The 25,829-nt window shown below is 37.8% G+C and overlaps 1 protein-coding gene across 4 annotated transcripts in view; it reads left to right on the forward strand.

Moving 5' to 3' along the window:
* The window catches only part of sli (slit guidance ligand), an 833,494-nt gene that overhangs the window by 596,176 nt on the left and 211,489 nt on the right, over window positions 1-25,829 (forward strand). For all 4 annotated transcript variants that reach the window (XM_081762100.1, XM_081762119.1, XM_081762110.1 and 1 more), the window contains one exon: window positions 16,283-16,354. In XM_081762100.1, coding sequence (XP_081618226.1) covers window positions 16,283-16,354 — 72 coding nt within the window. The remainder of the gene's footprint in view (window positions 1-16,282; window positions 16,355-25,829) is intronic.

The following is a 25,829-nucleotide window of genomic DNA, read 5'->3' on the forward strand; positions in this document are numbered from 1 at the left end:
CACTCGTGACCATGTAAAATAAGCATCCTAACTGACATAGCCTATTTTCCTCCTTCATTCCATTTTACTTCATACCCCACAAAAATATAGTATGATCGAAAGCCAGTGGCGTAGGCAAAGGAGATTTCCGGATTTTGTCTGTCCTCTGTTGGTCAAGATATTAGGGAAACGTATACGTTTGCTATATTGGATGTGAATACAAAAATCATGCCTGTTCTCAAGTCATAAGAGCTTGAGAGTTTAAATTCTTTCTTAATGAAATTTGGTGTACACTATTTTCATACATGAATCATCCAATCTTAAACAAATGTGTTGACGTCCCCATTAAACTTGAACAAATTGAAAATGTCAATGTACAGTGTGTCCACAAAAACACTCCTCCATTTTATTTGGTTATAATATGTAAGCCTTGGAGAAAATTGCGTTCATTTTTTGGGTAGACGTGTAACAACTCATAAAGTTTCATGTGATATGTGTTCATTACAGGCACTCAATGTGTACCCCACCTGTCACATGGCAAACATCTTTTTGGGTCTCCGGAGAAAGATTTCCCTCACACGATCAACAACTTGCAGCAGGACTGTTGGTCGGCCAGAGTGCCCTTTCCGCTTGTCACAGATGCACCTTTCTTCGACGAAATCCTTGTACCACTTCAAAATTGACTTGTTCGAAGGTGGTTCCACGTCAAATTTGTGTCTGAACGCACGTTGATCAGACACAACTAGAGATGTGGGTCGGGTAAATACCCAGTGGGTAGGTAAATAAAAAATGGATATTTACCCGGGTATTTACCCCTTTTGTATTTACCTACCCAAAAAATGGGTATTTTACGAAAGTTCAATTATTATGAAGTTTTAAGAATTGTTAACCGTACCGGTGACGTTTTTCTGTATTTTGGGATCTCTCGAGCGTGATGTCTCATTCATTCACTACAAATATGCAAAATAATATCCAATTGACCCCGTTCAGGTGCGCTGCGGGTTTGAAGGCAATTTTAATCATGGCGCTCCAGTGGTACAATTTTGAACATTGAAGGTTATTCCAGGTTAAAGCGATATCTAAAACCTATTTTTTTAAAATAATTTTTCTCGAAGAATTTCATAGGTAAAGAGACGACAATATTGAACCGATTGTTTTGAAAGGGGGGTGAGTTGTTACATTTTTCAGACGAAGCCCTCGTGTACACCTATACGTACATGAAAGTTTGATCAACGTCGATCAAGCCAATCTTGAGAAATAATTCACACCACATTTCCGATTTTACTTCATCGCTCACGAACAAATCAGATTGAGAATCAGAATCAGAGTTGAAACTTGAGGGATTAATGTCTCCTCGGGGGTACCTACAGTACCACCCACTTGCCGTCTCAAGATTTATCTGGGGCTATTTTACTATGCTTATGCGTCTATGCCCCTTCTTCACCAAGGTGTGAACGGCTTTTAAACTTGGATTAGTTTTACACCAAGACTTTAAAAAAAAAAAAAAAAAATCTTAGTATGACTTCAAGCCTTAGGTTGTCCAAACATAGAAATCGTACATAAACCCTCTTTGTTGAATCTTTGGGAGACAGGCCCAGTTTTAAATGTAAAGTCTGCAATACGCCATCAATTTTCAAGAACCCTTTCAAGTTATTGTGTATTTTCATTTGAGAGCAGATGTTTTGAAAGTACTTCAATCCAACAGTTTTTCCTGAAAAGTGCAATTTTGAAATTTTAAAATTCTCAGAAATGTTTCACAGAAAATAACTCAGACACCCGACACATAAATAAAAGATAAACGAAAGCTGGATTATGTATCTAAAGCATTACACATCAGAGGCTATATAACTAGTTGAATAAAGACAACCAAAATTATCAAAATCTTTACGAGTAGATCATTATGGACTTCAAGTTAATCATGAAAAAAGTGTGCCCTATGTCTACTAGATTCGAACTTAAAAGGACATTTTAGAGTAGTTTTATCATGAAAGGAGAAAATGAGTTCGATATACTTGATGTAGTCGCATTTATTGTATGAAAATATGCTGAAATAAAAAAAAAAAAACATTACATCAATTTCCATCAAATGTACAGGTTTTCCTTAATTTTTATGGCTTCTTAGGTTCAACGTTACTATTTAGGATTTTTGATAGAATCTTAATATTGACGTTTCTTAAAACAAATAACGACGTATGGAACGTTAATAAGGTCTTACGGGAAGTATATTACAGGAAGTGTTGAACGAAAGCCTTGTCAACGCGATCTCGTTAGTGGGTGTCCCCTGTCACTTGTTGGTCACCCTTTATGGATTGAATTTTTTTAAAGAAAATTTCTCCTTCGTATCGCCTGGTTACGAGTTACTTGGATGCTCAATACAGTGAAACGCAAGGGGAAGTTAAAATGAAGTTACAGGAATTCTCCAAATCTAGATTTACAGTGTGACGGATGGAGTAGCTTGAGAAATGAATCTATCAGTTATTTCGTCATTTCAAAATCTGAACCTGTTTTTGTTGATTTCACGTTGTCAAAAGATGCACATTACTTGTCTGAAGAGATCATGAATGTTCTGTAAACAATATAACCCTGAAAAAAATTTTAGTAATCATAGGAGACAACGCATGAGAGCAGCTTTTATATTAGTAAAACAGAAGTATTCTAATATAGTGTCTTTGGGTTGTCTTGCTCATCTCCATTTGCTTTGTTCTGACATCCTCGGATGTCCATCGAATGATATCCTCGGATGTCCCAGTAAAGACATTACTGGGAAGTGTAACTGATGTTGTTAATACAAGCATAGACATCACTTCCAAGCACTATTTACACAAATCTCAAAGGGAAGGAGGGTTACAATTTCGTTAAAGTTGCTTGGAAAAACAAGATGGGGAAGCCATTTACACTGCCTCCAAAGTTTCTTGTCAATAAAACTAGGCTTCAGACGCTCGCTGTGAGTGAGGAATTGTCATTACCTTTAGAAATCAAGAAAAGACCTCCTGATAATGTATTCTGGGCTTGTATTGAAAACCTTGCAGCCATTTTGTAACCTATAGTGGATTTGATTAATTGCTTCGAGTAAAATTAGCCTCATATAGACATTGTGTATTCAAAATTCCAGAGAATTCATCAAACTCGGACAGAACAGTTACCATCGTCAATCCTTTCAAAAACAGAAGAGTAGTCAATAATGGAAAAATTTAAAAAATGAAGTGAATTCGGCTTGGGTCCAATTCATCTGGCTGCATATCTCCTCAATTCCACTTTTCAGGGCTGCAAATTGACAGCTGAATAATTGCTTGATGAATACATTTCATTTGTGAAGTTGGAAAACAAATGGGATTGAATTCTGTTTTACTGAGAGCACATTTGATTGACTACAGGGACAAGAAAGGAATATGGGCAAGGAAGCTTTTGTGGAACGGAGTGGAACAAATGAGCTCACTACTTTCGTGGAGAGGGTTTCGAGGCATCACTGAATTAGCTGATGTTGCCATTCGAATCCTTAGTGCTCCGGTTACATCTGCTGCCACAGAAAGAATTTACTTGGACCATAGTAAAACAATAAATTGTTTATCATCGGAGAGGGCAGGGAAACTAAAATATCTTTCATATAACTGGAAGCTTTTAAATAAGAAATTACCTGAAGTTTCACGGATGCAACACTCAGAACTATGGTCTAGAAGGAAGAAGTCACCAGCTGTTGGCATGGAACAGAACAAAATACCAGAGACATTGGAAAAGGATACAGAAGAAATGAGTGACATAGAAGAAAGTAAAGAAACGATTGATACTGATGTTGATACTCAAGAAATGTGTGATGATTCCGACTCTAAACTTACGGTTGATACTGAGTAGAACAGTAAAACTTGTGATATTTTTATTTATGATGCTCCAAATATGATAGGGGTTAGTTGCTGTTCTATATTGAGTAATTTAAGGTATAAATATTATCTTCACTTAGTTACTATACAACTTAACGTTTTTTTATCACATTAGTATTTTAAATATGTTATTCCAATAAATACTTTCACAAAGCATTATTATTAGTGTTAAACTCCATTTAGTGAACACTTCTAAAAATCAGGAATGAGTTACCTAAGTGTTTTACGAAGTGTTATTTCTTATTTTATGGATCATTTTCTTTCAACGGCATATTTAGTAAATAATTTGATCGAACAATTTACTAAATACAGTTACTTTGATTATTCTGCAATTCGTAATTATATAATTACTTCTACAGAATGGCAAATTTGTTTAGTTTCTGAATATTTTCTAGGTTATTACTTACTAAAGTCGAGTTTCTGTACTTATAACTATATCCACAATTTAGATGTTACAGTATAGGTTCTCAATCAGATTTAATTTGTTAATTCAGTAAACCAGGAGTAAAATATAAGAAACTTAATGGGGCTTTTTTTTTTTTTGCATAATTGACAATTCAGTACATCTCATTGCCTAATAGATAAAATACCAAAAATAACATTATTTTGTGTGAAAAAAGTAACCAGCTGTATTTGGAATATCAGTTCAGTTTTTTTTAATATATTAAAGAAGTTGTTTTTCATCAGTACTATTCACATTTTTAAGGTAATGTAAACTTTAGATCCTTATAATAGGAAAGTAAATTCATTTTCTGCAATTAATGAATTTGGTAAACCTAAAGAAAACGTGGTTGTTCATTTTAGTTATAGAGATCCCACTGTTACTTAAATAGTTTAGTTAGTGTGCTCATCGGTGATTTCAAAAACTGGAGAAGGTATTGGAAATAAAAGATGTGCCAGATCGAGAGAAATGAAGAGAGCAGTTTCATCAAACGCGAACATAAGGAGTAACTTAAATTTTGTGTTATTAATACCAGGAGCTGCTGGCAGACAGAATACTTAATAATAGTGTATGATTAGTTTGGTGACAACTGACTTCACTTTCTTTGGTCATCGTCATGTTCTATCATAAATTTTATATTTTCGTGTTGATTTGGTCCACTATCGAATTCTATACCGTGCAACTGATTGGACGCCTCAGGGGCACACTAAGGTAAGAATTTACGGGGTAGAATGGACAATTATTTTCCGCCAAGGATAATAGTAGGAAATTTAGTGTGAGTAGAAAGAAAAATAATGGGGACTAGCTAGGAAATCAGTACTGTGTTACTTAATAAATATCAAATTCATTCTTTAATTGATAGAAAAAATGATTAATTTAGTGGTTATTTAGTGCTTCTGTTGCAAGTGATTCAAATGACCATTATATTTTTCATTGACAACGATAAAATTCATTTATTGGTAATTGAAACATAAAATACCCACTAAAATACCCATTTTGGGTAAATACCCGGGTATTTACCCAGGGTATTTACCCGCTGAAATAAATACCCAGGTATTTTACATCCCTAGACACAACATTCTTCGTTGTGTGGGATTCTAACACACACCGGCTGTATTGCTGTTTGGAGAGCGCCATCTTGAATTTACTGCCCTCTAGCTGAAAAATTGGTAAATGCTACAACCTATAGGAAAGAAACAAAAATGTGTTGAGTTACTACAACTTCTGACACCTTACTTACAAACATATTGCAAAAAGTTTTCATTGTACAATCAGTTGAAATCAGGAAATGTTTTTGTGGACACACGGTATAATCATAATAAATTCTAGTAAAGGCAATTAAGAAAATTAGCTGAAAGGTACATATCCTTTAACCATGGGCAACCAACAATGCTTTGCTGTTGTACAGGTTGAATAGAAGCTAGGGAATGTCATGAATTTTATAAAGCATTGACTCCATTAACTAACTCAGCTGAGATAGTCGCTCTAGCTATCTATTGAAAAAATACAGAACTCATAAGTTTGCTTCAGTCCAAGAATTGTGTGGAGTAACGGACTATTACGTACGAAAATACTAACAGTACAATCTTGTAAGTGGTCCTAATAAAGATGGAGAAAGGGGAAATTGGATTTGTATTACTTGTAAAGCAGCAAATACCATAGAATTTTCATATTTCAAATTCCTTTTTTAAAAACATTTCAAGCATTTCATTGTAGGCTATGAGAGTGAATCTAGACGTAGGTAGTTCATATAGAAATGTCAGTTCTTCCGACAGATTATTTAGTCAGCAAACGATTCTTTTCCTTTCGTTTATTTCTTTTGGTTTGGTGCTACGTGGTTCATGTGAAGCCAAAAATAACATATCACTTTGTGTAATATTTAAAAAAAAAAAAAAAGAGAGAGAGAGAGAGAGAGAAAGATCATCCACTGAGCGGCTGGTGTAAGCAAGCGGTCTGGCCTCGTTGGATTATCATGAAAAAATAAACAGTAGAGGGCACCGAGAGTTCAAAATATTAAAAGGAAAGGAGAAAAAATTCGAAGAAATACAGAAAACCAGAAGCAGTAAATTCAACTTCTTTTTATTTCATGTTTTTCAGCAAGTTTAGGCGATTCATTCAAAAGAATCGATTCACCGAGAACAAGTTCTGCAGAACAGTGTAACTTCTATGTATAGCTAAATCTAAGCTTCCTTAAATTGTGTTATTCTCCGGAACTAATTCCTAGTAAATCGATTCTATTGAATGAATTTGCTAAGCCATACTCCAACCCACATAAATCCATGATATTTGCCTTCTTAGCTTGCTAATTTAAGCAGCGCATGTATATTTTCATTTCCACAAAATATGAAGCTACTGCTACCACGGTTTACTAATGTACGATCATTTCAGAGCCCATTAAATATTTCAATTATAAGTTTCTTTTTCTTCTTCTGCTTGCTTCTTGTTGAATATACATGTCATGCTGAATATCTGATTTATGCCCATGGATACCTGGAGGGAAAATGAAACCCGATTGATGTCAAATTGAGGACAAAACTCAATCGTCGCAGGTATTTAAATATTTTTGTTTTACAATGAACGTATAGTTATCCAACTAAAGCATACAAATAAGAACAAAATGCATTTTCATCCTAATATGACCGTTTTAGTCTGTATGTCACGCGCTAATCGTAATAATAAACATTCACGCTAGTAGATGTCGCTCTACCAGAGCTGTAACTTGCCTACTTGGCGGTACCAGATGTCGCTATCTGCATTATCGGATGTTAAACTGTGCAGGAATGTCGACTTAATAAATAAAACTACTAGTTATAATGGGTGCTATCACGAATGGAACTTGCAGATTTCGTACAATGTTGTCTTTCTTTCATAACTTCAATTGAAGTTAAAATTGTAAGGTTCCCCTACACTCACGCGTAAGCAACCTTTATAAACACATGCTTCATTTACAACCACGTGCTATTGTGTACAAACCAGGGTTGAAAAAAACGTTTAAAAAACAACAAAAAGAACGTTTTCTATGTTTAAAACGTTTTTTGTTTAAAACGTTTTTAACGTTTAAAACAAAGTACTTTGTTTTAAACAAAAAAACGTTTAAAATATTTATTTTGTTTAAAACAATAATCTAAATAGGTATATATATTCCATTTTTACACGCTCACAGGTATTGCTTGCCATCTATATTCAACCGTTAGATCAAATTTCTGGAACTTCCCTAATCTCGATCCGTCCAAATGTTCAATTCCGGAGAAAGAAATCGGGATTTTCCCAATTTCTGTTCACTGAATATGTAGTTTCTTTGTGTTACGTTCTACTGGTCGTCTGCATTCTTAATCTTTAAACGCCCATTGACGCAACTGCTGTATCAGGGCTTTAAACCTCGGTCCCTAATTAAGGCTGGAAGATGGTTTTGAAACCAATTTATTCCTGAAGGATGCAACTTTCCGTTGGTGTGCATCTTATCTATGTGGGGGTACCATGTGGCGGTGGGCGGAGGGTAAATATCGTGTTCTTTTGTTTCTTTTTAAACGGTTTTTTGGTAGCCATTCCCCCTCTTGGGGGATAGGTTAATAAAAATTGGTACATGAAGCAATGAAGTAGGCTACTACATGGTAATATCGTGTATTTGTACTTCTTGCTTATATGGGGGAGCAGGGGGGGCAAAGTTAGACAATTTGTGGAGTTTCAGTTTTTTTTTTTTTTTTTTTTTACGTAAATTAATTTATTTTTACAACAAACATCAATAGCTCAGCCCCTAATTAAGCTAGAAAGATGATTTGGTACCACCGCTAGTATGCATTTTATTAGCAAATTCGAGTCGAGTTCCGAGTCGAGTCAAAGGTAATTTTCTCGAGTTGAGTTTCGAGCCAAGTCACTGTTTTGAGGTCGAGTTTCGAGTCGAGTCGAGTTTCATAAACGGCTCGCTCGTTTAGCTCGTTTTAACTCGTTTTGAAAACATGGCCTGATTAGACTGGAAAGCGAAAGTCATAAGAAATGTAAGCAGTAACATGGAACATTTTTAGTATTGCTCAGAAGATGGGACACTGCTCGCATCTCGACTCGTCTCGATTAACAGGACGACTATGGATTTTTATAACGAAACAGCCTCAAATGTGAGCACCAATGTAAACACCGGTATATACTGTAGTCCTTACCACCAAGGCTGAGACCTGCACGATCTAACTTTTGAGCCGAAGCAGAAGCCCAACCCAGGTAGTGATGTTAACTGGCTCAGTTCGGTTCAACTGAGGAGCAGCTCGAGTCGGCTCGGTTGAGATAAGGCACCGACTCGGCTCAGATGAGCCATCGGCTCGGGCCGGCTCGGTTGGGTGAGCTGTTGGCTAGGTTCGATAGTGAATGAGCTGTGAGTCGAGCCGCTGAGAACCCGAGCCGAGCAGGTTTGAACATGTTTGGCCGAAGCAGTCTAACTTTAACGATTTTTGGTTCGAGCCTGGATACTTGCTCCTCCGGAACTGAAACTCAGAACCTCGTGAGCGATGTTCTTGCCTCCTTGACTTCACCTTTTCCGAGGTCAGCTGTCAACTAGTTTTTAGTATTCAGATACAAATCGCGTATCATTTAAGTTTATACACGCTGGTATTGTTATAATAATAATAATAATAATAATAATAATAATAATAAGTTGTAGTAATAGTAATTATTATTGATAATAATTATATTGTCTATATATTGTAGGATACTTGAAGAAAGTACTTGAAACTATACACAGCATTTGGCTCGATTTGGCTCGACTCGACTCGAGTTTCGAGTTGAGTTGGAGGAAATTTTTCGAGCCGAGTTCTCGAGTCGAGCTCAATGATGTCGGTTTCGAGTCGAGTCGAGTTTCAATGAAAACTCGCTCGGACTCGCTCGTGCACATCCCTAAATTTTATGTATGTAGTGGATATTTATGTATGGCCGAGAGAGGGAAGATGAAGTTCGTTTTTTAAATTTTTCATCAAATTTTCATTAAATTTTGGAGGCCATTCCTCCCCCTTTGTGGTACATCCACAAAAATTAGTATGTGAAACAATGAAGTAGTCCCCTATGTGTATCTTGCCATAATTTACTGAATTTAAAGGGATTTTATATTAACATCAGCAGAGCTAGCCTTAAGTTAAGTTACCCAGTGCTCCAATTGGGATCTCGCGCTAAAGTATCTACTCTGGGCGTGTCAAGTACACAGAACAATACTATGCAATAATACCACATTATGTTTTACAGAGAGCAGCAGCAGCGATTATTTTAATAAAACAACACAACGTAAGGCGTTTTGGTTTTAGAATTCTGGACACAAATACTTTTTAAGGTATTTGCTAAAGTGAGTTTCTTAACCTAATAAGAATTATTAGTGATACAAAATTCAGTACAAAAACTGTACGCAAGTGTAAATTCAAATTCAACCTGTCGCGGCCAAAGTTGAATTTAAGCTGATTGGACTGTTTGTTTCCAATTGGGCCCTGCGCCTAAGAGAGTTTCGCGCTAGATTGTAATCTACGTATTCTCCACTTGTCAAATACACACAAGAACGTAAAACAATGTACGATTTTCTTGACAATCCCAGTGACTGTAGCATCTGGAGAAAGGAGTTTTTCTTGAACAATTTGACTTTCCATTTTTCAATTGAACTTTTCATTTTTTCTGAACAAATATATATAGGTGTCCAAAAAGATAGCAGAATTCTAGTCCACATGGACCAAACATACCTAAATGATCCTAGGCATCCAAAACTTGGACACCTGCGTGAAAAAAGTGTGCAAGGGAAGAGAAAACACACAACACACAGTCCCAACACCTTTATTTGACAAAACTAACCATAGTTGAAAATGATCCAATGTGTGTGGCTAGAAGACAAATGAGTTTGTGGTGGATCAAGAGCATCAGTAACGCGTGTGGTCACCACGCGCGGCTACACAGGCGGCACAACGTCGTTCCATGCTTCCGATCACTTCGTTAATGAGGTCCATCGGTATCCTTTGCCACTCCGGCCGAAGGGCAGTAGACAGGTCCGGAATCGTTCGTGGTGGGGGCTGTCGGGCTGAAATCTCCCTTCCCAATGCACTTCAGACGTGTTCTATTGGATTCATGTCTGGAGACCGTGCAGGCCACGGAATGCGTCGAGTATCTTCCTCCTCCAAAAATTCATCCACTACACCTGCCTGATGGTAACGTGCGTTGTCATCCATGAATATAAATGATGGTCCAACTGCACCCCGAAATAGTCTCACATACGGTACCAGCACCTCATCACGTTACCTCTGGCCAGTCAAAGTCCCGTCCTGAAAGACGTGTAGGTCAGTACGTCCATTCAGCATGATGCCCGCCCAAACCATCACACCCCCACCACCAAATTGATCTCTTTCAATGATGTTCTGCGGGTTGTAGCACGTCCCCTGTTCTCTCCATATCAGTGTCTGTCGAGAATCTGACTGCAAGCTGAATCGCGACTTATTCGAGAACAGAACGTGATCCCACTTTTCCATGGTCCACTGCCTGTGTTCTTGGCTCCACCTCAAGTGGGCTCTGCGCTGCACACGAAAGAGAGGGATACATACGACGGGACGTCTTGCGTAAAGACTAACCTCATGCAGTCGCCGGTACTGTTTGTCTTGAAACACGTGCTCCTGTAGCAGCTGCAAGCTGTGATGACAGTTGCGTGCTGAAATCGACCGAGTCCGACGTGCACTTACCGACCGATACCGGTCCTGTCGAGGGGTTGTGACTCTTGGGCGACCCGGAATTGGTCCACGTGTGATGTTGCCGGTGGTTTGAAACCTGTGCCACAGCCGTGAGATCACACTTTGTGGTACATGCAATGTTCTGGACACCTCCGTTTGTGTTTGCCCAGCTTCCAGCCGTCCGATTATCCTGCCCCGCAAGACAGGGTCTAATGTGGGTCCTCGTGGCATATTGAACCTTCACGACGCACTAACATTATTGTCAACACGTCTGCTTTGTACACGACTCAGCAATCGACTGTGATGTAGTGTGCTGTTATTAGCTTTTCTTCGGGCATTTCTCTTCCCTAGCTCCAGCAGCCCTTATATGACCTTCAGCACGCTTTCTTCTGTATGGCAAGATCAGTTCTGATCGCACTGTTCTATGACGGCTGTATGCCACTGTTCCCATTGTGTGTTCCCACGTTTTCCCACTATTCTTAATTATGCTATCTTTTTTTATATATGGGGGAGGGGGAGTATGGGTATGGAAGAGGGGTACAAGTTGTCTGGGAACCTAGGGCCCCGCATCTTCAAAGTGTGGCCCTCGTCCTGTATACTACTTATGATTTGGAAAAAGTTGACTGGAAACCTGGGGCCGGGCAAAATTGCTCCCGATTTTTGTTTTGCACCACTAAGGTCGGTCTTAAATGTCAGATGGAAAATGAAATGAAATTTTTGAGTTTTATCTCCCATGGGTATGCCTATTAGGCTAAAGGAGACGGTGGTGATGAGAGATGAATGAAATGGTGGAATGAAGAAAGTGGGAGGAAACAGGAGAACCCCGAGAAAACCCACGCACAGTGAGTTTGTCCACCACAGAGTTCACTTGGCGGGAGCAGGGTTTGAACCCGGGACTCCAAGCCCCAGAAGTGAACGCTTTACCACTGAGCCACCGCGGCCCACGAATGTCCTATGGAATCGGAAAAGCAACCATCCAAAGAAACCAATTAAATTGAAACATAATTTACAGTGATTTAACCTTTACCGGAAAATATAGGCCTATATGATATTATTTGTTATAGATAGAAAGACTAAAAATCAAAGATGTTGCAACCATTTCAAGTCTGTAAATTGTGGTGGCATTTAGCACTCTACTTTGACAACATACGATTCGTAAGTACTACATACACATTAACGAATGTACTTCTTGGGTTATAAAGTCAAATTTATACCATGCGATCGCTCAATTTTTCATAGTTTTCTTTCTCGTCTTTCTTTCCTTGTTTGCTCTCGTTGTCTTAAATGGTTTCAGTGTTTGCCTGTTTTAAAGCATAGAACAAGATTTTTATGTTCCTGCTGTTTACTAAGTTGCAAAACAAACAGCACGGCGTGTCAAAATGGATTACGTGACTCCTTCGGCCGACACTGGACTCTCGACGACTCAACTACATTGTCCATGTGTGTGCTACGTTTGTTTGCTTAGTGAGATTGATTGTGAATCAGGGTATCCAGAACAAGTCGTTACGTACGCGGCCTTTGTATGTTTTTTTCCTCCTCATACTGCGGCAGCAATTGCAAAATAGAAGCATAGGCCTATATAAAGTGTAAACAGAGTGTAGAAGTAACTTTGATTATTGATCCTGTATATTTATTAACTAACTCTTTGGCCTATGGAACTCGGAGGTTCAATGCCGCGTTCACAAAAGCTCTCATTGATTTCTGTCCTTACTCAATTGGATCCAGTTTCTATTTTGTATTCCTATTTCTGCGAGATTCATCTTAACATTGTCCTCTCATCTGCGCCTAGGTCTTCCGAATGGTTGTTTTCCGATTGGGTTTCCAGTTAAAACTTTGAAAGCATTCCCACTTTCTACCATTCTAGCTACATGACCTGTCCACCTGAGCCTCCTAGATTTGATGACCCTAACAATGTTTGGTAAACGATTTAAACTATATGTATTTAGTTCCTCATTGTGAAGTTTTCGGCATTCACTATTTCCGTTCCTTTTGGGTCCGAATATGCGTCTTAGGATCTTGTTCTTGAAAACTTTCAGTCTACGTTTCTCTCAGAGTAAGCATACAGAACAACAGGCAGGTTTTATACATTTTAAGCTTCAAGTTCCTCGACAGAATTCGTGACGACAAGAGAGTTTGAACTGAATAATAACACGAATTCCCTGCTTTCAGTCGTTCTTTAATTTCTTTGTGAATTAAATGGTATATTTATTACCATTTGTGTAGAAAGAGCCAGGCCCGGACTAAGGAGCGCACGTTGGACGAAAATTTAATAAACAAGACGAAAAGAAAATACAAAATGATTGATGATAATAAACATGATCAAAGTCAGAGTAAACGCAATTCAAGTAATAATTCTTTAGCGAGTGTATTGCCTTCAATCATTGGTGTTTGAAGTTGAGTAGAATTTTAACATTATACTTAGAGTAGAGTCCAGAAGCGGGCACATAATGCTGTTGTGTTGGTGCGCGACGTATTCCCGCAGAGCCCCGCTGCGAATCTACGCCTCACAACACCTTTGCACCCTACCAATCTCATTCCAGTGCGCTCTGCTTTTATTGTGTGTCAATAAAGAAAGGTAATATTTAATTTTTTTTTGAAAAAGTGTAGTGGTTATTGTAAAAGTTCAGTTTCTGGACCGTTGCGGCTGACTGCTAGACTGCTTCCCGAACAGTTGAGAGCTGACAGTCGTCGACCGGCAGTAGAGACGTCACGGCCGCGATCGACCAAGTAGTTTCTGCGAAATGTCTCCTATTTTACAACACGTAAAGTAGTCTTTGAATGCCAACTGTCGCAGTTGGCTGTTTCAGCGAAATAGTACCTTAAGGTGGAATCAGATCCAACCACCGTAAGGGTTCAATTGTTTGCTGCCTGGAAACGAACCCTGTGCACCAAAATGCACGAGCAAGCTACTTTTCTAAGTCGTGTCCAACCGCTCTACGGTCTTCTAAGTAGTTTTACTTTTGTACATCCTTGTTAGTCTAATGCGACAGGGACACAAACACACAATGTTTGAAGGTAGCTAAAATACTCCGATGGTTTGGGTACAAAACCTCGCGGCCAGAACCTCGCGGCGACAACCTCGCGGACCAAAACCTCGCCTCCCAAAACCTCGCGGCCCAAAATCTTGCCAGGCCGAAACCTCGCCTGGCCAAAACCTCGCCGCCCAAAACCTCGCGGGACAAAATCTCGCCAGGCCAAAACCCCGCCTGGCCAAAACCTCGCGGGACAAAATCTCGCGGGGCCAAAACCTCGCGGGACAAAATCTCGCCGGGCCAAAACCTCGCGCCCCAAAATATCGCCATACCCAAAATCTCGCCTGACCAAAATATAGATGTTCCAACAGATGATAAGGATGACGGTATAGAAGACGCTGTTTCAGAAGAAGTATCACGGGTATTTGACCAAGTCCCGCGATACCATATGAAAATTCCATTTCTGTATTAGAGGATTTCAATGTGAAGGTAGGGCGACAGGATGTTTTTAAACTGGTTATAGAGAAAGAAAGTCTGCATAAGGAAAGTAATGACAACTAACGAGGTTAGTTTCGTGAACTTTGGAACATCCAAAAACTTAAAATTTTAACAAAAATCTAATAGACTAATATTTATGAATGTATGAAATAATATATGAGTTTTTACGACGTCCCTTCATTATGTCCTATAGGTTAAAGGAGACGTAGATGACCAGGATGAAGGAAATGATCGAATAAAGAAAGTGGGAGGAAACGGGAATAACCCGAGAAAGCCCACGCACACGATGTTTTGTATATTATTATTATTATTATTATTATTATTATTATTATTATTATTATTATTATTATTATTATTATTATTTGTAATTTGGAATTGCATATTAGGAAACACATTGGAAAAATTTTAAAGAAAAGTTTCATTCGCGGCGAGGTTTTGTCCCGGCGAGATTTTGGGCGGCGAGGTTTTGGCCCGGCGAGGTTTTGGCCACGCGAGGTTTTGGGCGGCGAGGTTTTGGCCCGGCGAGATTTTGTCCTGCGAGGTTTTGGCCACGCGAGGTTTTGGCCACGCGAGGTTTTGGCCCGGCGAGATTTTGTCCCGCGAGGTTTTGGCCGGCGAGATTTTGGGCGGCGATGTTTCGGCCGCGAGATTTTGTCCGTATACCACTCCGATACTCTTCAGAAGGACTTGTGTGACCCCATTGGGTCTAGACTCACGGTCGTCAGCCACAGACCAAATGACTGCACCTCATAGCTACCAGTAGGCCAGCGAGCTGTGAACTGCTAAGCACTTCATTTTGTTTATTTTGTTACAAGCTTACAAGGTAAGCTATCCAACTCCTTGACGAATATCGCATTGAAACTTGAACAAGTGGAAGGACATATTCAAATATGGAAATATGCTTACTCTTACGATTCTCAATGTCGTCGAACCGGAAGTAGAATGATCGTTCACCCATAGCCCCTGAAAGTTATGTACTCTGGTCATACACTCCAGAATGTGTTACACTGGAAACTGTTTTCTCATGAAGAGAAATATTGCAAACTCAAGATGATAACAGTCGGTGGTGATTGGGATCTCTAGTACGTCATTGGTGCGAATCGATGTCAAATGGATACGATACACGATCGTAAATTGCAAATGAACACGTTTACCCGATGAAGAAAAGAGACACGCTGAAACCACAACGAAAAAATGGTTTTCTGAGTGAGGCTTTTCCTGGGTTTTCCACATTCACCCCAGGCAAATGCTGAAATGGCGCCTAACATAAATGGTCCCAGGCTGCTTCCTTCCTATCACACTTCTCTCGAGTAGTGTTATAGGAGCCTAGGATCGTTATCCCTCATATGTGATGGTCTTGGACGAAAGATTGCCAGTAATTTTTAGAAATATAATTCCTAACAAGAGTAGTCTCTGAGAGTGATGTCTTGTGTCGGAAAGTATGTTTCTATTGAAAGAACTCTGCCACAACTTTAAAATTCTGTTTAGTCTCGTCTTGTGGACAACTCCACCCGAGATGAGACATTAATTTCACATCTGTTAGAGACCAGACTTCCTCGTTTCGTTGGCAACCCTCGCACAGATGATAAACTAGTTATACCAATATCTTGAAAGAACATGCATGAGAGTTGGTCAAGTATACAAAATAGGAGAGACATTAGAATTCGGCGTTCCCCCTAGAAGGCTCCTTATGTAACTATAGTTCATAGATGGCGCTGTATATGTAAAATTTTCCTTATTGTTACTATATTTAGTCTAATATTGTATTATGATGATACATTGTACGTTGTGGCATCTCAATATGTGTACTGATAGATACATTTTCATTTGTTCTTCCAGAGATATGAGCCACAACCAAATAGTCGTGATCGGCAGAAAGACACTGCGAGGAATCCAGAATCTCAAAAATCTGTAAGTATTTCATTAACTTATATCTTTTAAACAAGTACCTTGTATTTTCATAACGTTATTCGGCACTGGAATTTAAAAGTTAACTTTTTTAAAATTTTTAAAAAAAACTTGTAAATAGGCCCTGGATATATATAAAAATATACATATATACGCATGTGCGAATACAAATTTTCGTAATAGTATATGAGAACCCCCTTGTCTTCCGTGCGCGAGGATACTTCTTACTGTTCCACCACGTAGGGAAATGATGTTATTTCATGTGCAAGTGGTAATAGAACACAAAGGAAACCCAGATCATGTTGTATTCACACTCCAATATAAAGTGTGAATACAGCCTGATCTTCGTTTCTTCTGTGTTCTATTACCACTTCTACATGAAATACCATATTTTTTCTATGTAGTGCAATAGTAAGAAGTATCCATGTACACAAGACATGCGATATGCGTTAAATCCCCCCCGCCACACACACACATAGTCATAGATAAAGTACAAGGGCACTACACATGGAGATATAAAGTGCAAGGACAAATGTGAGGAATGAAAGTAAAAAGACAATAAGGAGCAGAAAGCATTCATTTCGACTCACCATCAAATAGTGGGAGGATATATTCGAGCTACTTCCAAGAGAAAGTTGTGAAACCATGTTTCTAGGGGATACTTTTTCTTGAAAAGAAAGGAGGCCAGATGTCCGACGAAATGGTGTATTTTGTTCCCATATCTCGGAATGCTGTCCTTCGCATCTCGCCACAACCGCTCGATATTTTGCGTATGAGCGCCAGTAACGGGATCTACGAAATTCAGGCTATGATTCACAGTGAAGTGCTGAAATCCCACCTCAGCCAACCTATCACATGACTTCCAGCAGTCGCTGTGAATGATTGTACCAGGTTTCACCCACTGCTGAAGAACGCTCAACAGCTTTCAGCACTTCTGTTCTTCACGACACATGAATACATTCCCTGAACCAACCTCATAACCTCCAAAAACCCAAGTACCATCGATCACACGACCGCAGTGATTTTTCCGTGTCCCGAACTTGGATTCATCTATCTGAACTGTTGTCCCTGGACCTCCAAGTTTAGTAGACGAATCCAGAGCCCAGCAAACGCAAACCTCACGGCAAAAGCTAAACCAATCGACACAAGTTTTTCTGCAGATATTCAGATTCGTAATAGCATTACTAATGTTTGGACGACTATTCAAACACCAGTAATCCATAAGGCGCATCACCGTTAAAAAATCGAGTTTAGCTCTGGAAAAGAACGTTCCATTGAAAAGCGAGGAGGAAAAACTGCACCTCGTCTTCCTCCTCGAATTTCCAATGAAATGTGTTTTCCGACAGCGAAACACGTTCCTTTCCCTTAAAAAAAAAAAAAAAAAAAACGCATCCCTACCACATCCAGAACACAACTTACCAATCGGAAGCAGTCCGTGCTCCTGCAACACACCAATAGCTTCACTAGCTTTTTCTTTTGTAGTTATTTCTACTATGCAATATTCCGATAAGGAACAGTTAACACAACACGGAGTAACCATAATTATTCCCCCCGCCATCTTCCTTCTTCACTGCCACCTACCGGAAGAACACCTACGTCAATGTGCGCAGACCCATCACTAGGAATGGCGCCTGTGATTAGAGTTCCAAGATGTAATACGATGAGCGAGGAATTTTCCTGAATTTATACACGTAATTCTAAGCATTATAGTTCGCGTGGAAATTACCAGAAACTAAAAGTAAACATAGAAGAGCAAACTTCGCGTTACGTTCTCTTCACGAAAACCTGTACGGAATGACCCCCAAACCTTCCTTTCTGTCTGCAAACACCGCTAAGCAATCACGCTTCACCTGGTACTACTCGATACACCTCAGACATTTGAACATCAGCAGTCGTGAAGAAAAACAACATGTAAGAAGAACAACAAAGCTGAATATAGGTACGTTCTTTTTATTTTCGTATCAGTCGATAAGTAAATAAAAGTCGCTTTGTTACCCCCTTTGTAAGTTCGCAGATACTCAATGAATAATCCCTAAAAGTATGAGCGTCCTGCTCCTTCAGGAACTGATGCAGCTTCATGTATACTATATCCCAAATTTTGAATATTAGTGCATATTCTAAGGGTACTCACATATTTCTCCACATCTTTGAAGTTACGAATCATTTAAATATTCTAAACACTGTAAATCGGTAGTTTCGCTGTATTAGACATTCATAAAGAAAATATTCCTTACCCTCTGAATAATGCAAATAATCTTTTCGGATATCAAGATATTAATTTATGCATGCACATTTTTCGACAATTGTTTAAACAATGAAGCATCTCGAAACTCAAGGTGCATCCCTCTACGAGTCAGTCGAACTTGTTAAGAAAACTACTTAAGTTCTGCGTCACTGGCCAAAAAAAGAAAAAAGAAAAGAAAAGAAAAAAGAAAAAAAGAAAAGAGAAGTTTATAAAGAGCTCTAATCAAGGAACCATTCAATCAAGCAGTGCTATGTAGGATCAGTAGAACTTTGCTAGATGAATGTTCCGAACTTTCTGTCATTGTACAAATATTATCCTTTTACGTCAGTTGAATTGTTAGTTTTAAGAACGGAATGAAGAACAAACAACAGCAACATGACATATTTTGTATTTTACATTATCTGCTTCTTAGATTTCAGTACGAACTTTTTGAATGAAAACTTAAGCCGTTTTGTTTTCTTTCTTCGATTTCTCAACATTCTTTTGTTAAAATTTATTCATATGTTAAACTGAACGATTCAGTTGACGTTGAAAGGTCATTTTTGGCCTACTAACTTATTTTAACAAACAAGAGATGAACTTTGTCATCAGAAATCTTTTTTTTTTTTTTTAAATTCCCAGTATTGTACCGTGAAAGTTTATTCTGCGCACAGAAAACACTGCAAACAAGTGAATCTAAAATAAATAAGCTGCCTCTTAAAGTGCATATTATTTTATTTATAGTGCATATTTTTTCTAACATTTTACTGAATATTTGTATGTACATTTTCAAATTTTTTTAAGTGCTTATGAATGCTGGCACTATTTATAAATAACAAATGAACCACTAAGACGAATGAAAGAAAAAGAGTCTCTGATCGTAAACATTGTTCACAAGCATTCATGTGTATTACGCCAGGTCTTACCGACGAAGCATAAATCTATGAACTGTAAAAATGTTTCATGGCTAACTCCTTCTAGACCGCTGGACCAATTTTGATGATTTTCTGTACATGGATGGATCATGAGCTAACGTAGGTTTTTTTTTTAATACATTAGTTTTCCCGAAGAGTGTATCCTAAGGGAAATGGAAGGGGTTCAAAAAATATACCAAAAATACAATATCTCACGAGGTTATCATGTTAGAAAGATGAAATCCGGTATGTACACTCTTCATTAAAAATAAGGGACACATGTTCCAGCGTTTCTGGAAATTTTCGTTTCAAGCGGTTAGAGGGCAAATTGACCATACAAATAAAAATGAATGCAGCGATGTTTGGTGGCCAGCTCCTCTTAGACCGCTATACTAAAAATGACGATTTTTAGTATATTAGTGGACTATGGCCTAGCTAATTTTCGTATCACATCATCGGCATGGAGTGAAGGTGGAAAGGGAGTAACATGTAAACATAACCGAAAAATAACCGATTAGAGATGCAAAAAAGCCGACTTTTTTGAATCGATGGTTTTTTTCACATAAAAAGCTGGCTTTTTGGGGGAAAAAACGAGAATTTTGGAAATTTTGGCTTTTTTCATTTTCATGATTTTTCTATCTAAATAGCTTTCTTATAGTATATTCTATAGTTAGATACGAAGTACATGACCTAAATGCCATATTTCGCTCTGAAATTCACCATCAAGATGGATGGAGCACATGTTTTAGGAATTAAAGCTAACATGAAGAATGTAGTATTTGAGGGCAATTTTAGAGGCTATTTAACTTTTGAGTTATCAACATTTTTTTGTTCTCTATATCATTTTAGTTTGTCATCCGTGTTTCATTTCTAAGAGCTTAGTACTGTAGCTTCTAACGCAAAAATTAAACTTATGTTTTTCTATATATCCGTCAAACCGTACTTCCACATTTCTGTTATACTGTAGCTGTGCAACGATTTAGCAATAATTTTCCGGATACAACCTTAAATATTAATTTATATAAATAATCAGTAGTGAATTTAGAAAAGTACTTTGGGAGGGGTTTCGCTGATTGTTTCGTTTTCTAAAAAGTCCTAATTTTATTTGGGAGGAGCTTGAAGTTTATGAGTACAGGCATAACTAATATTTCGTTTCGTTTATATATTTAGCGATAATCTTCCGGATAAAACCTTGAAGATCATTTTATACTGAGAATCAGTGGCGGATTTAGAAAAGTATTTTGGGAGGAGTTTTTCTTACTAATGTTTAGTTTTTCTAAACATTCATAATTTTTATTTGAAGGGAGGTTAAAGTTTATGAGTAAAGGCATAACTAATAGATATTTCGTTTGTTTTAGACATTCCGTAATTTTGGGGAACAGGCTTCACTCAGAAAGACCGCCCCCCTAACTTTCGGAAAACCGTCACTGCTGGTAATTAGTAATAATAACGATTAAAAAAAAATAAGAAAGTAAGTCGGCCAACTCACAGTACACACACTATTTCTACTTCACAGATGGAATGAAGAAAAGCTTTGTCAGAATGGTCGAATGCTAGGTTGAATCCCGGACTTCCCGATAGAAGCGCAAAAGCTCCACTCAGTCATGTTTGTTGTACAGTTGTATTTTTCTTAACTTAAATATATTCCGTAGTTCTTTTTTTCTTTTCTTTCTTTTTTTGAGATGGTGGTGGTGCTGGAGGGGGAGGGAGAGTTCCGTAATGATATGAAGGGTGTGACCCAAGAACATGGTAACCAAGAAATTTTCAATTGCTGAGTTACGCAGCACCAGATAGGCAGCAACGCATACCGCTTCGTTTAATCCTTCATGTATAGTCTTATGTGAAAAATCAGCTTTCCGACTTTCAAAATGAATTGTGCAGCAGAAAATCTCTAATTTCTTAAAATAGTAAAATTGTGGGTTACCATGTTCTTACCTCACACCCTTCATATGTTGAATCCCTCTTGTTAAAAATTCAGAAAACTTCAGGACTGAGTAAACCGTAATGGTGGTTATATAAAACTGTAGAATTTCAAGAATATACAGAACCAAAAGCTCTAGATGTGCAGCTTTTAAGTGTATCATATAAATCTAAGTATTTCTTTTATGTTTTATTTTAATTTTATTTTGTTCCAAAAAGAGGGTATGGAATATTTTGAAGTAAAAATACTACATAGAATTTTGCTAGTTATTTGTGTATTTTTTGAAAGAAGTATTTACTTTTAGGGTTGGCTGGTTTACACCAGCTGTTTTTTTTTCTTTTTTTAATAAACAACTGAATTAAAAAGAACGGAAAATGCGAATCATGTGAACTTCATGGTGACGTTTCCACACATCAAACCATCTGCATTAGTTTTATTTCCTCTTCACCTTTTAATCAAGGTGTCTCATGTTCAATTCTCGGTCGAACCACAACCCTTTTTTCATGCGTAAACAAAGTAGCGGTTCGGATGTCACTTTAAGCGAAAGTATTCTCTTTGATAACCTCGGTATTACTAAGTATGTTAAGCCTGAACATACGAAACGAAATCAAATTGTATATTTCTGCATGCCTGAATGCCTGTTGTTTTGTAAAGAAGCCAATATATATAGATACAAATTGGCAAAATTTATCGATTGCCTACGTAGCTTCCAACATTAGCTTGGATTGGACTTTCAATGATATGCACGTACTAAATTTGTAATTTAATACCTCAGTTTTAGCGTACTGATTATGATACATTGGCCCTTAAATTTTACATGCAAAGCAATAACAGGATTTTTCCATTATTGTTTTACATTTAGAGTAATGACGAGATTTTCCCGATGGCTAGGGCGGGAGTTTCCCAATTTAAGAAATTTACTGACCGGACTTCTCTAAGCTTATGTGACCTCTTCCAGCATAAACCCGTTGTTGTATAATAACACCAAGGCGAAACAAACTTATTTGTCAATATGTAATATAAATACATAAAGCAAAATATCTAAACCCAAAAAACCTGGTTTAAACAAAAAAAAGTAGTTTAAACTCCTCCCCCCCCAAAAAAATGGGTTTTTGGCATTTTCAAAAACAACCATGGTTCTTGCCAACCTTGCTTACTTTTGCATATAGGAGGTTTAAAAAAATCTTATTATATATATTGGTTAATCCTTTGGAATTCATAATGTAAATATGTTGAGAAGTAAAATTGTTTGAAATATCTTTCCAAAATTCATAGTTTATTTTCGAGGTTTTATGTTATTATCGGCATCAAACACTAATTAAATGACTTTTTGTGTTATAGAGAAGCGAAACAAAATCTGCTTTATTAATTTAAAGCAGAATTTTGAAAAAAAAGACCAAAATTTCCCAAGCAAAAAAGCGAAGCAGAAAAAAACGAGTTTTTTTTTTTTTAAAAAAAGCCGGGTTTTTTCCGAGCCCTTGCATCTCTATAACCGATATTGGTGTACAATCCTAGTTTTCGGTGTCGCTGAGGTAAATAGTGAGTAGTAGTCCCCCCCGTATGTCCAGCCGAGTCAGCAAAAATTTCTCGATTCTGATTGGCTGAGAGAGGTCACGTGACGTTAGGCCCCGCCCACGCGGGAAATTCAAATTTTCAGGTCACGTGGTATGACGTCATGAGTTACCCTGCGGGGAAATCCCTCACTAATTTGTTCCCTTTTACGGGTAAGATGTGTGTTTCTGATTGGTTGACAGCTGTCACGTGATTTTAGACCCTGCGATATTTGAAATTCGTTCCCTTTTACGGGTAAGATGAGTGTTTATGATTGGCTGACAGAGGTCACGTGATCTTAGGCTCAGGGATTTTTTTTTTTAAATTCGTTCCCTTTTATGGGTAAGATGAGTGGTTTGGTACCTTGAATTTGATTGGTTGATAGCGGTCACATGATCTTAGACCCTGGGATTTTGAAATTTGGGTATCCTCTTTGATGAGTACTTTGGTACTATGATACTGATTGACTGATAGAGGTTACATGATCTTAGACCCGCTACACGGTGAACAGGTCACATGGTATGACGTCATGTTTTACCCTTGCGGGGAAATCCATCACTAATTCATTTCCTTTTACGGGTAAGATAAGTGCTTTGGTACCTTGATTCTGATTGGATGATAGAGATCACGTGATTTTAGATCCTAGGATTTTTGAAATTAGGGTGTCCTTTCTGATGTATACTTTGGTACCTCGATTCTGATTGGCCGACAGAGGTCACATGATCTTAGACCTGCCACACGGTGAACAGATTACATGGGAATACCCCTTCACTCATTTGTTTCCTTTTACAGGTAAGATGAATGTTTTGGTACATCAATTTTGATTGGTTGATAGAAGTCACATGATCTTAGCACCCCCCCACAGCCCATGAGTGAAATATAGAGCGATATGTCGGTGATCCTGGATTTTAGAATTTAGTTCCCCTTTTTGGTACCTTAAAGTTCCCGTGGAGGGTTCAACCACATCCTTAAATAACCCTTTTATGGTATCATGATATTGTACTGAAGTTTACATTAAATATTATCGTTCTCTCTTTGACAGATAAGATGATTACCAGCTTTTTTTACCTTGATGGAGATCCTGTCCTTGAATTAGTAGCCTATGTCTCTGGAAGTAACAATGGTGAAAGAGGGGTGTCGCTTGTAGATTTCTTATAACACATTGTTGTGAGTTTCAGCGATTTATTGCTCAGTAAGCGCTTCATTAATGGAAACAGTGTTGCCAGATTTTTTCTTACCTAAACTGCTCCGATTCTTTTCGAAACGGTTCCGCAGAGTACAAGAAATTTTAAACTAAAAATTTTTCGAACTAAAAAAAATTTCAAAACTAAAAAATTTTAAACAAAAATTTTCAAACAAAAAATTTTCGAACTAAAAATTTTGAAACAAAAAAGTTTCAAACAAAAAATTTTCGAACCCCAAAAAAAATTTCGAACTAAAAAAATTGAAACAAAATTTTGTCGAACTAAAACATTTTTTAAAAACAAAAGTTTCGAACTAAAGATGTAAATCACATCTAAAAATTTTCAAATCAAACTTTTTATCGAACTAAACTTTTAAAATTTTCGAACTAAAAATTTAAACCAAGTTTAAGAAAAAATCCTAAGAAATGTTTCTCCAGGAATCGAACTCAGGTCTTTCAAACCAAAGATGTGTATGCTAACCGCTTAGCTATGAATGAATTCGGATTTAATCATGCTTGGTGGGTTTCGAACCATGGTCCTTGAAAAGGATACACTTATACTTTAAGAAAATAAATCTGACAGTGTAACGCTTCCGTTCGTGGATTAAAATAAAATGCTGATAGACTTCTTTGTGTGACGACATAGAAGCACATATGATTGAAAAATGCAAACGTCAACGGATCGCATTACTTTTTGTTTTACTACGAACGTGTCAGCATGATTCATGGAAAAAAAAGCAAACATTGACATTCTCGTATGGAATATGAGGAAAATGAAATGTCGTCACAGTTACGACAAGTAGTGACATGATCCTGGCAGAAGGGAATTGGCATCGGAATTGCGATACTAGATGTTGTAACTATTGAGAAACGTGAATGACGTCACGATCGATTGTTACACATCGTTTTCGTTCGTGATTCATGACAAAAGCAGCGAGCGTTTTGATTGGTTCGTTGTGATGTCATTTTATAAATTTCCTCGTTTCTGATTGGCTGACGGTGACATCGTTTTCGCAGCGACCTAAATAAAAATCTAAATTTCATTTTTCAAATCCTACACCGCTCTCAACCATCGTGTGAGAAGGTCTGTTCTTGAAAAGTGTCTTCATTTAAGAAGCTTTACTGCACCGACTTTTTGTTCATTGAATTTGAGGTAAGTTCAGTGAGATTTTATTTTTCACACAAGATTCGAAAATCATTTTTATTTTATATTTGTGGGCGGATCACGAATACACTGTTTTACTTTTAGTACGAAATATTTAGACTATGAAGAAATTAGTGGAATGGGAAAGTGGGAGTACGAATCAGGAACCCCCCACACATTAAAAGTAAGCACGATAAATGATATGTTTAGCGTCCCTTCAGCGAGCACCCGTCGGGAATTGAACATGGTCAGAAAATGTGTGCGCTTAGTTTTGAAAAGAATGCATTACAAAATTTCAGAAACTATGCCTGAGAATAATATGGTTCGATTCCCTTTGAAAGCATTAGCGGCCCCTTCAGCTTAACGTGATATTCGAGCAATCAGCCGAGATTGAACCTGGGCCAGAGGCGTGTACGTCAACCATTTAGCTTAGTTTTGAAAAGAATGTATGATAACGCATGAGAATATTAAATTTCAGAAAAGGCTTGACAGCGATCCGATGTGAAAAGCAAACCCCACCGAGGATTGAACCAGAGCCTTC

Source organism: Thermobia domestica, chromosome 1 (assembly GCF_964235325.1).
Source record: "Thermobia domestica chromosome 1, izTheDome1.hap1.1, whole genome shotgun sequence".
Classification (NCBI taxonomy): domain Eukaryota; kingdom Metazoa; phylum Arthropoda; class Insecta; order Zygentoma; family Lepismatidae; genus Thermobia; species Thermobia domestica.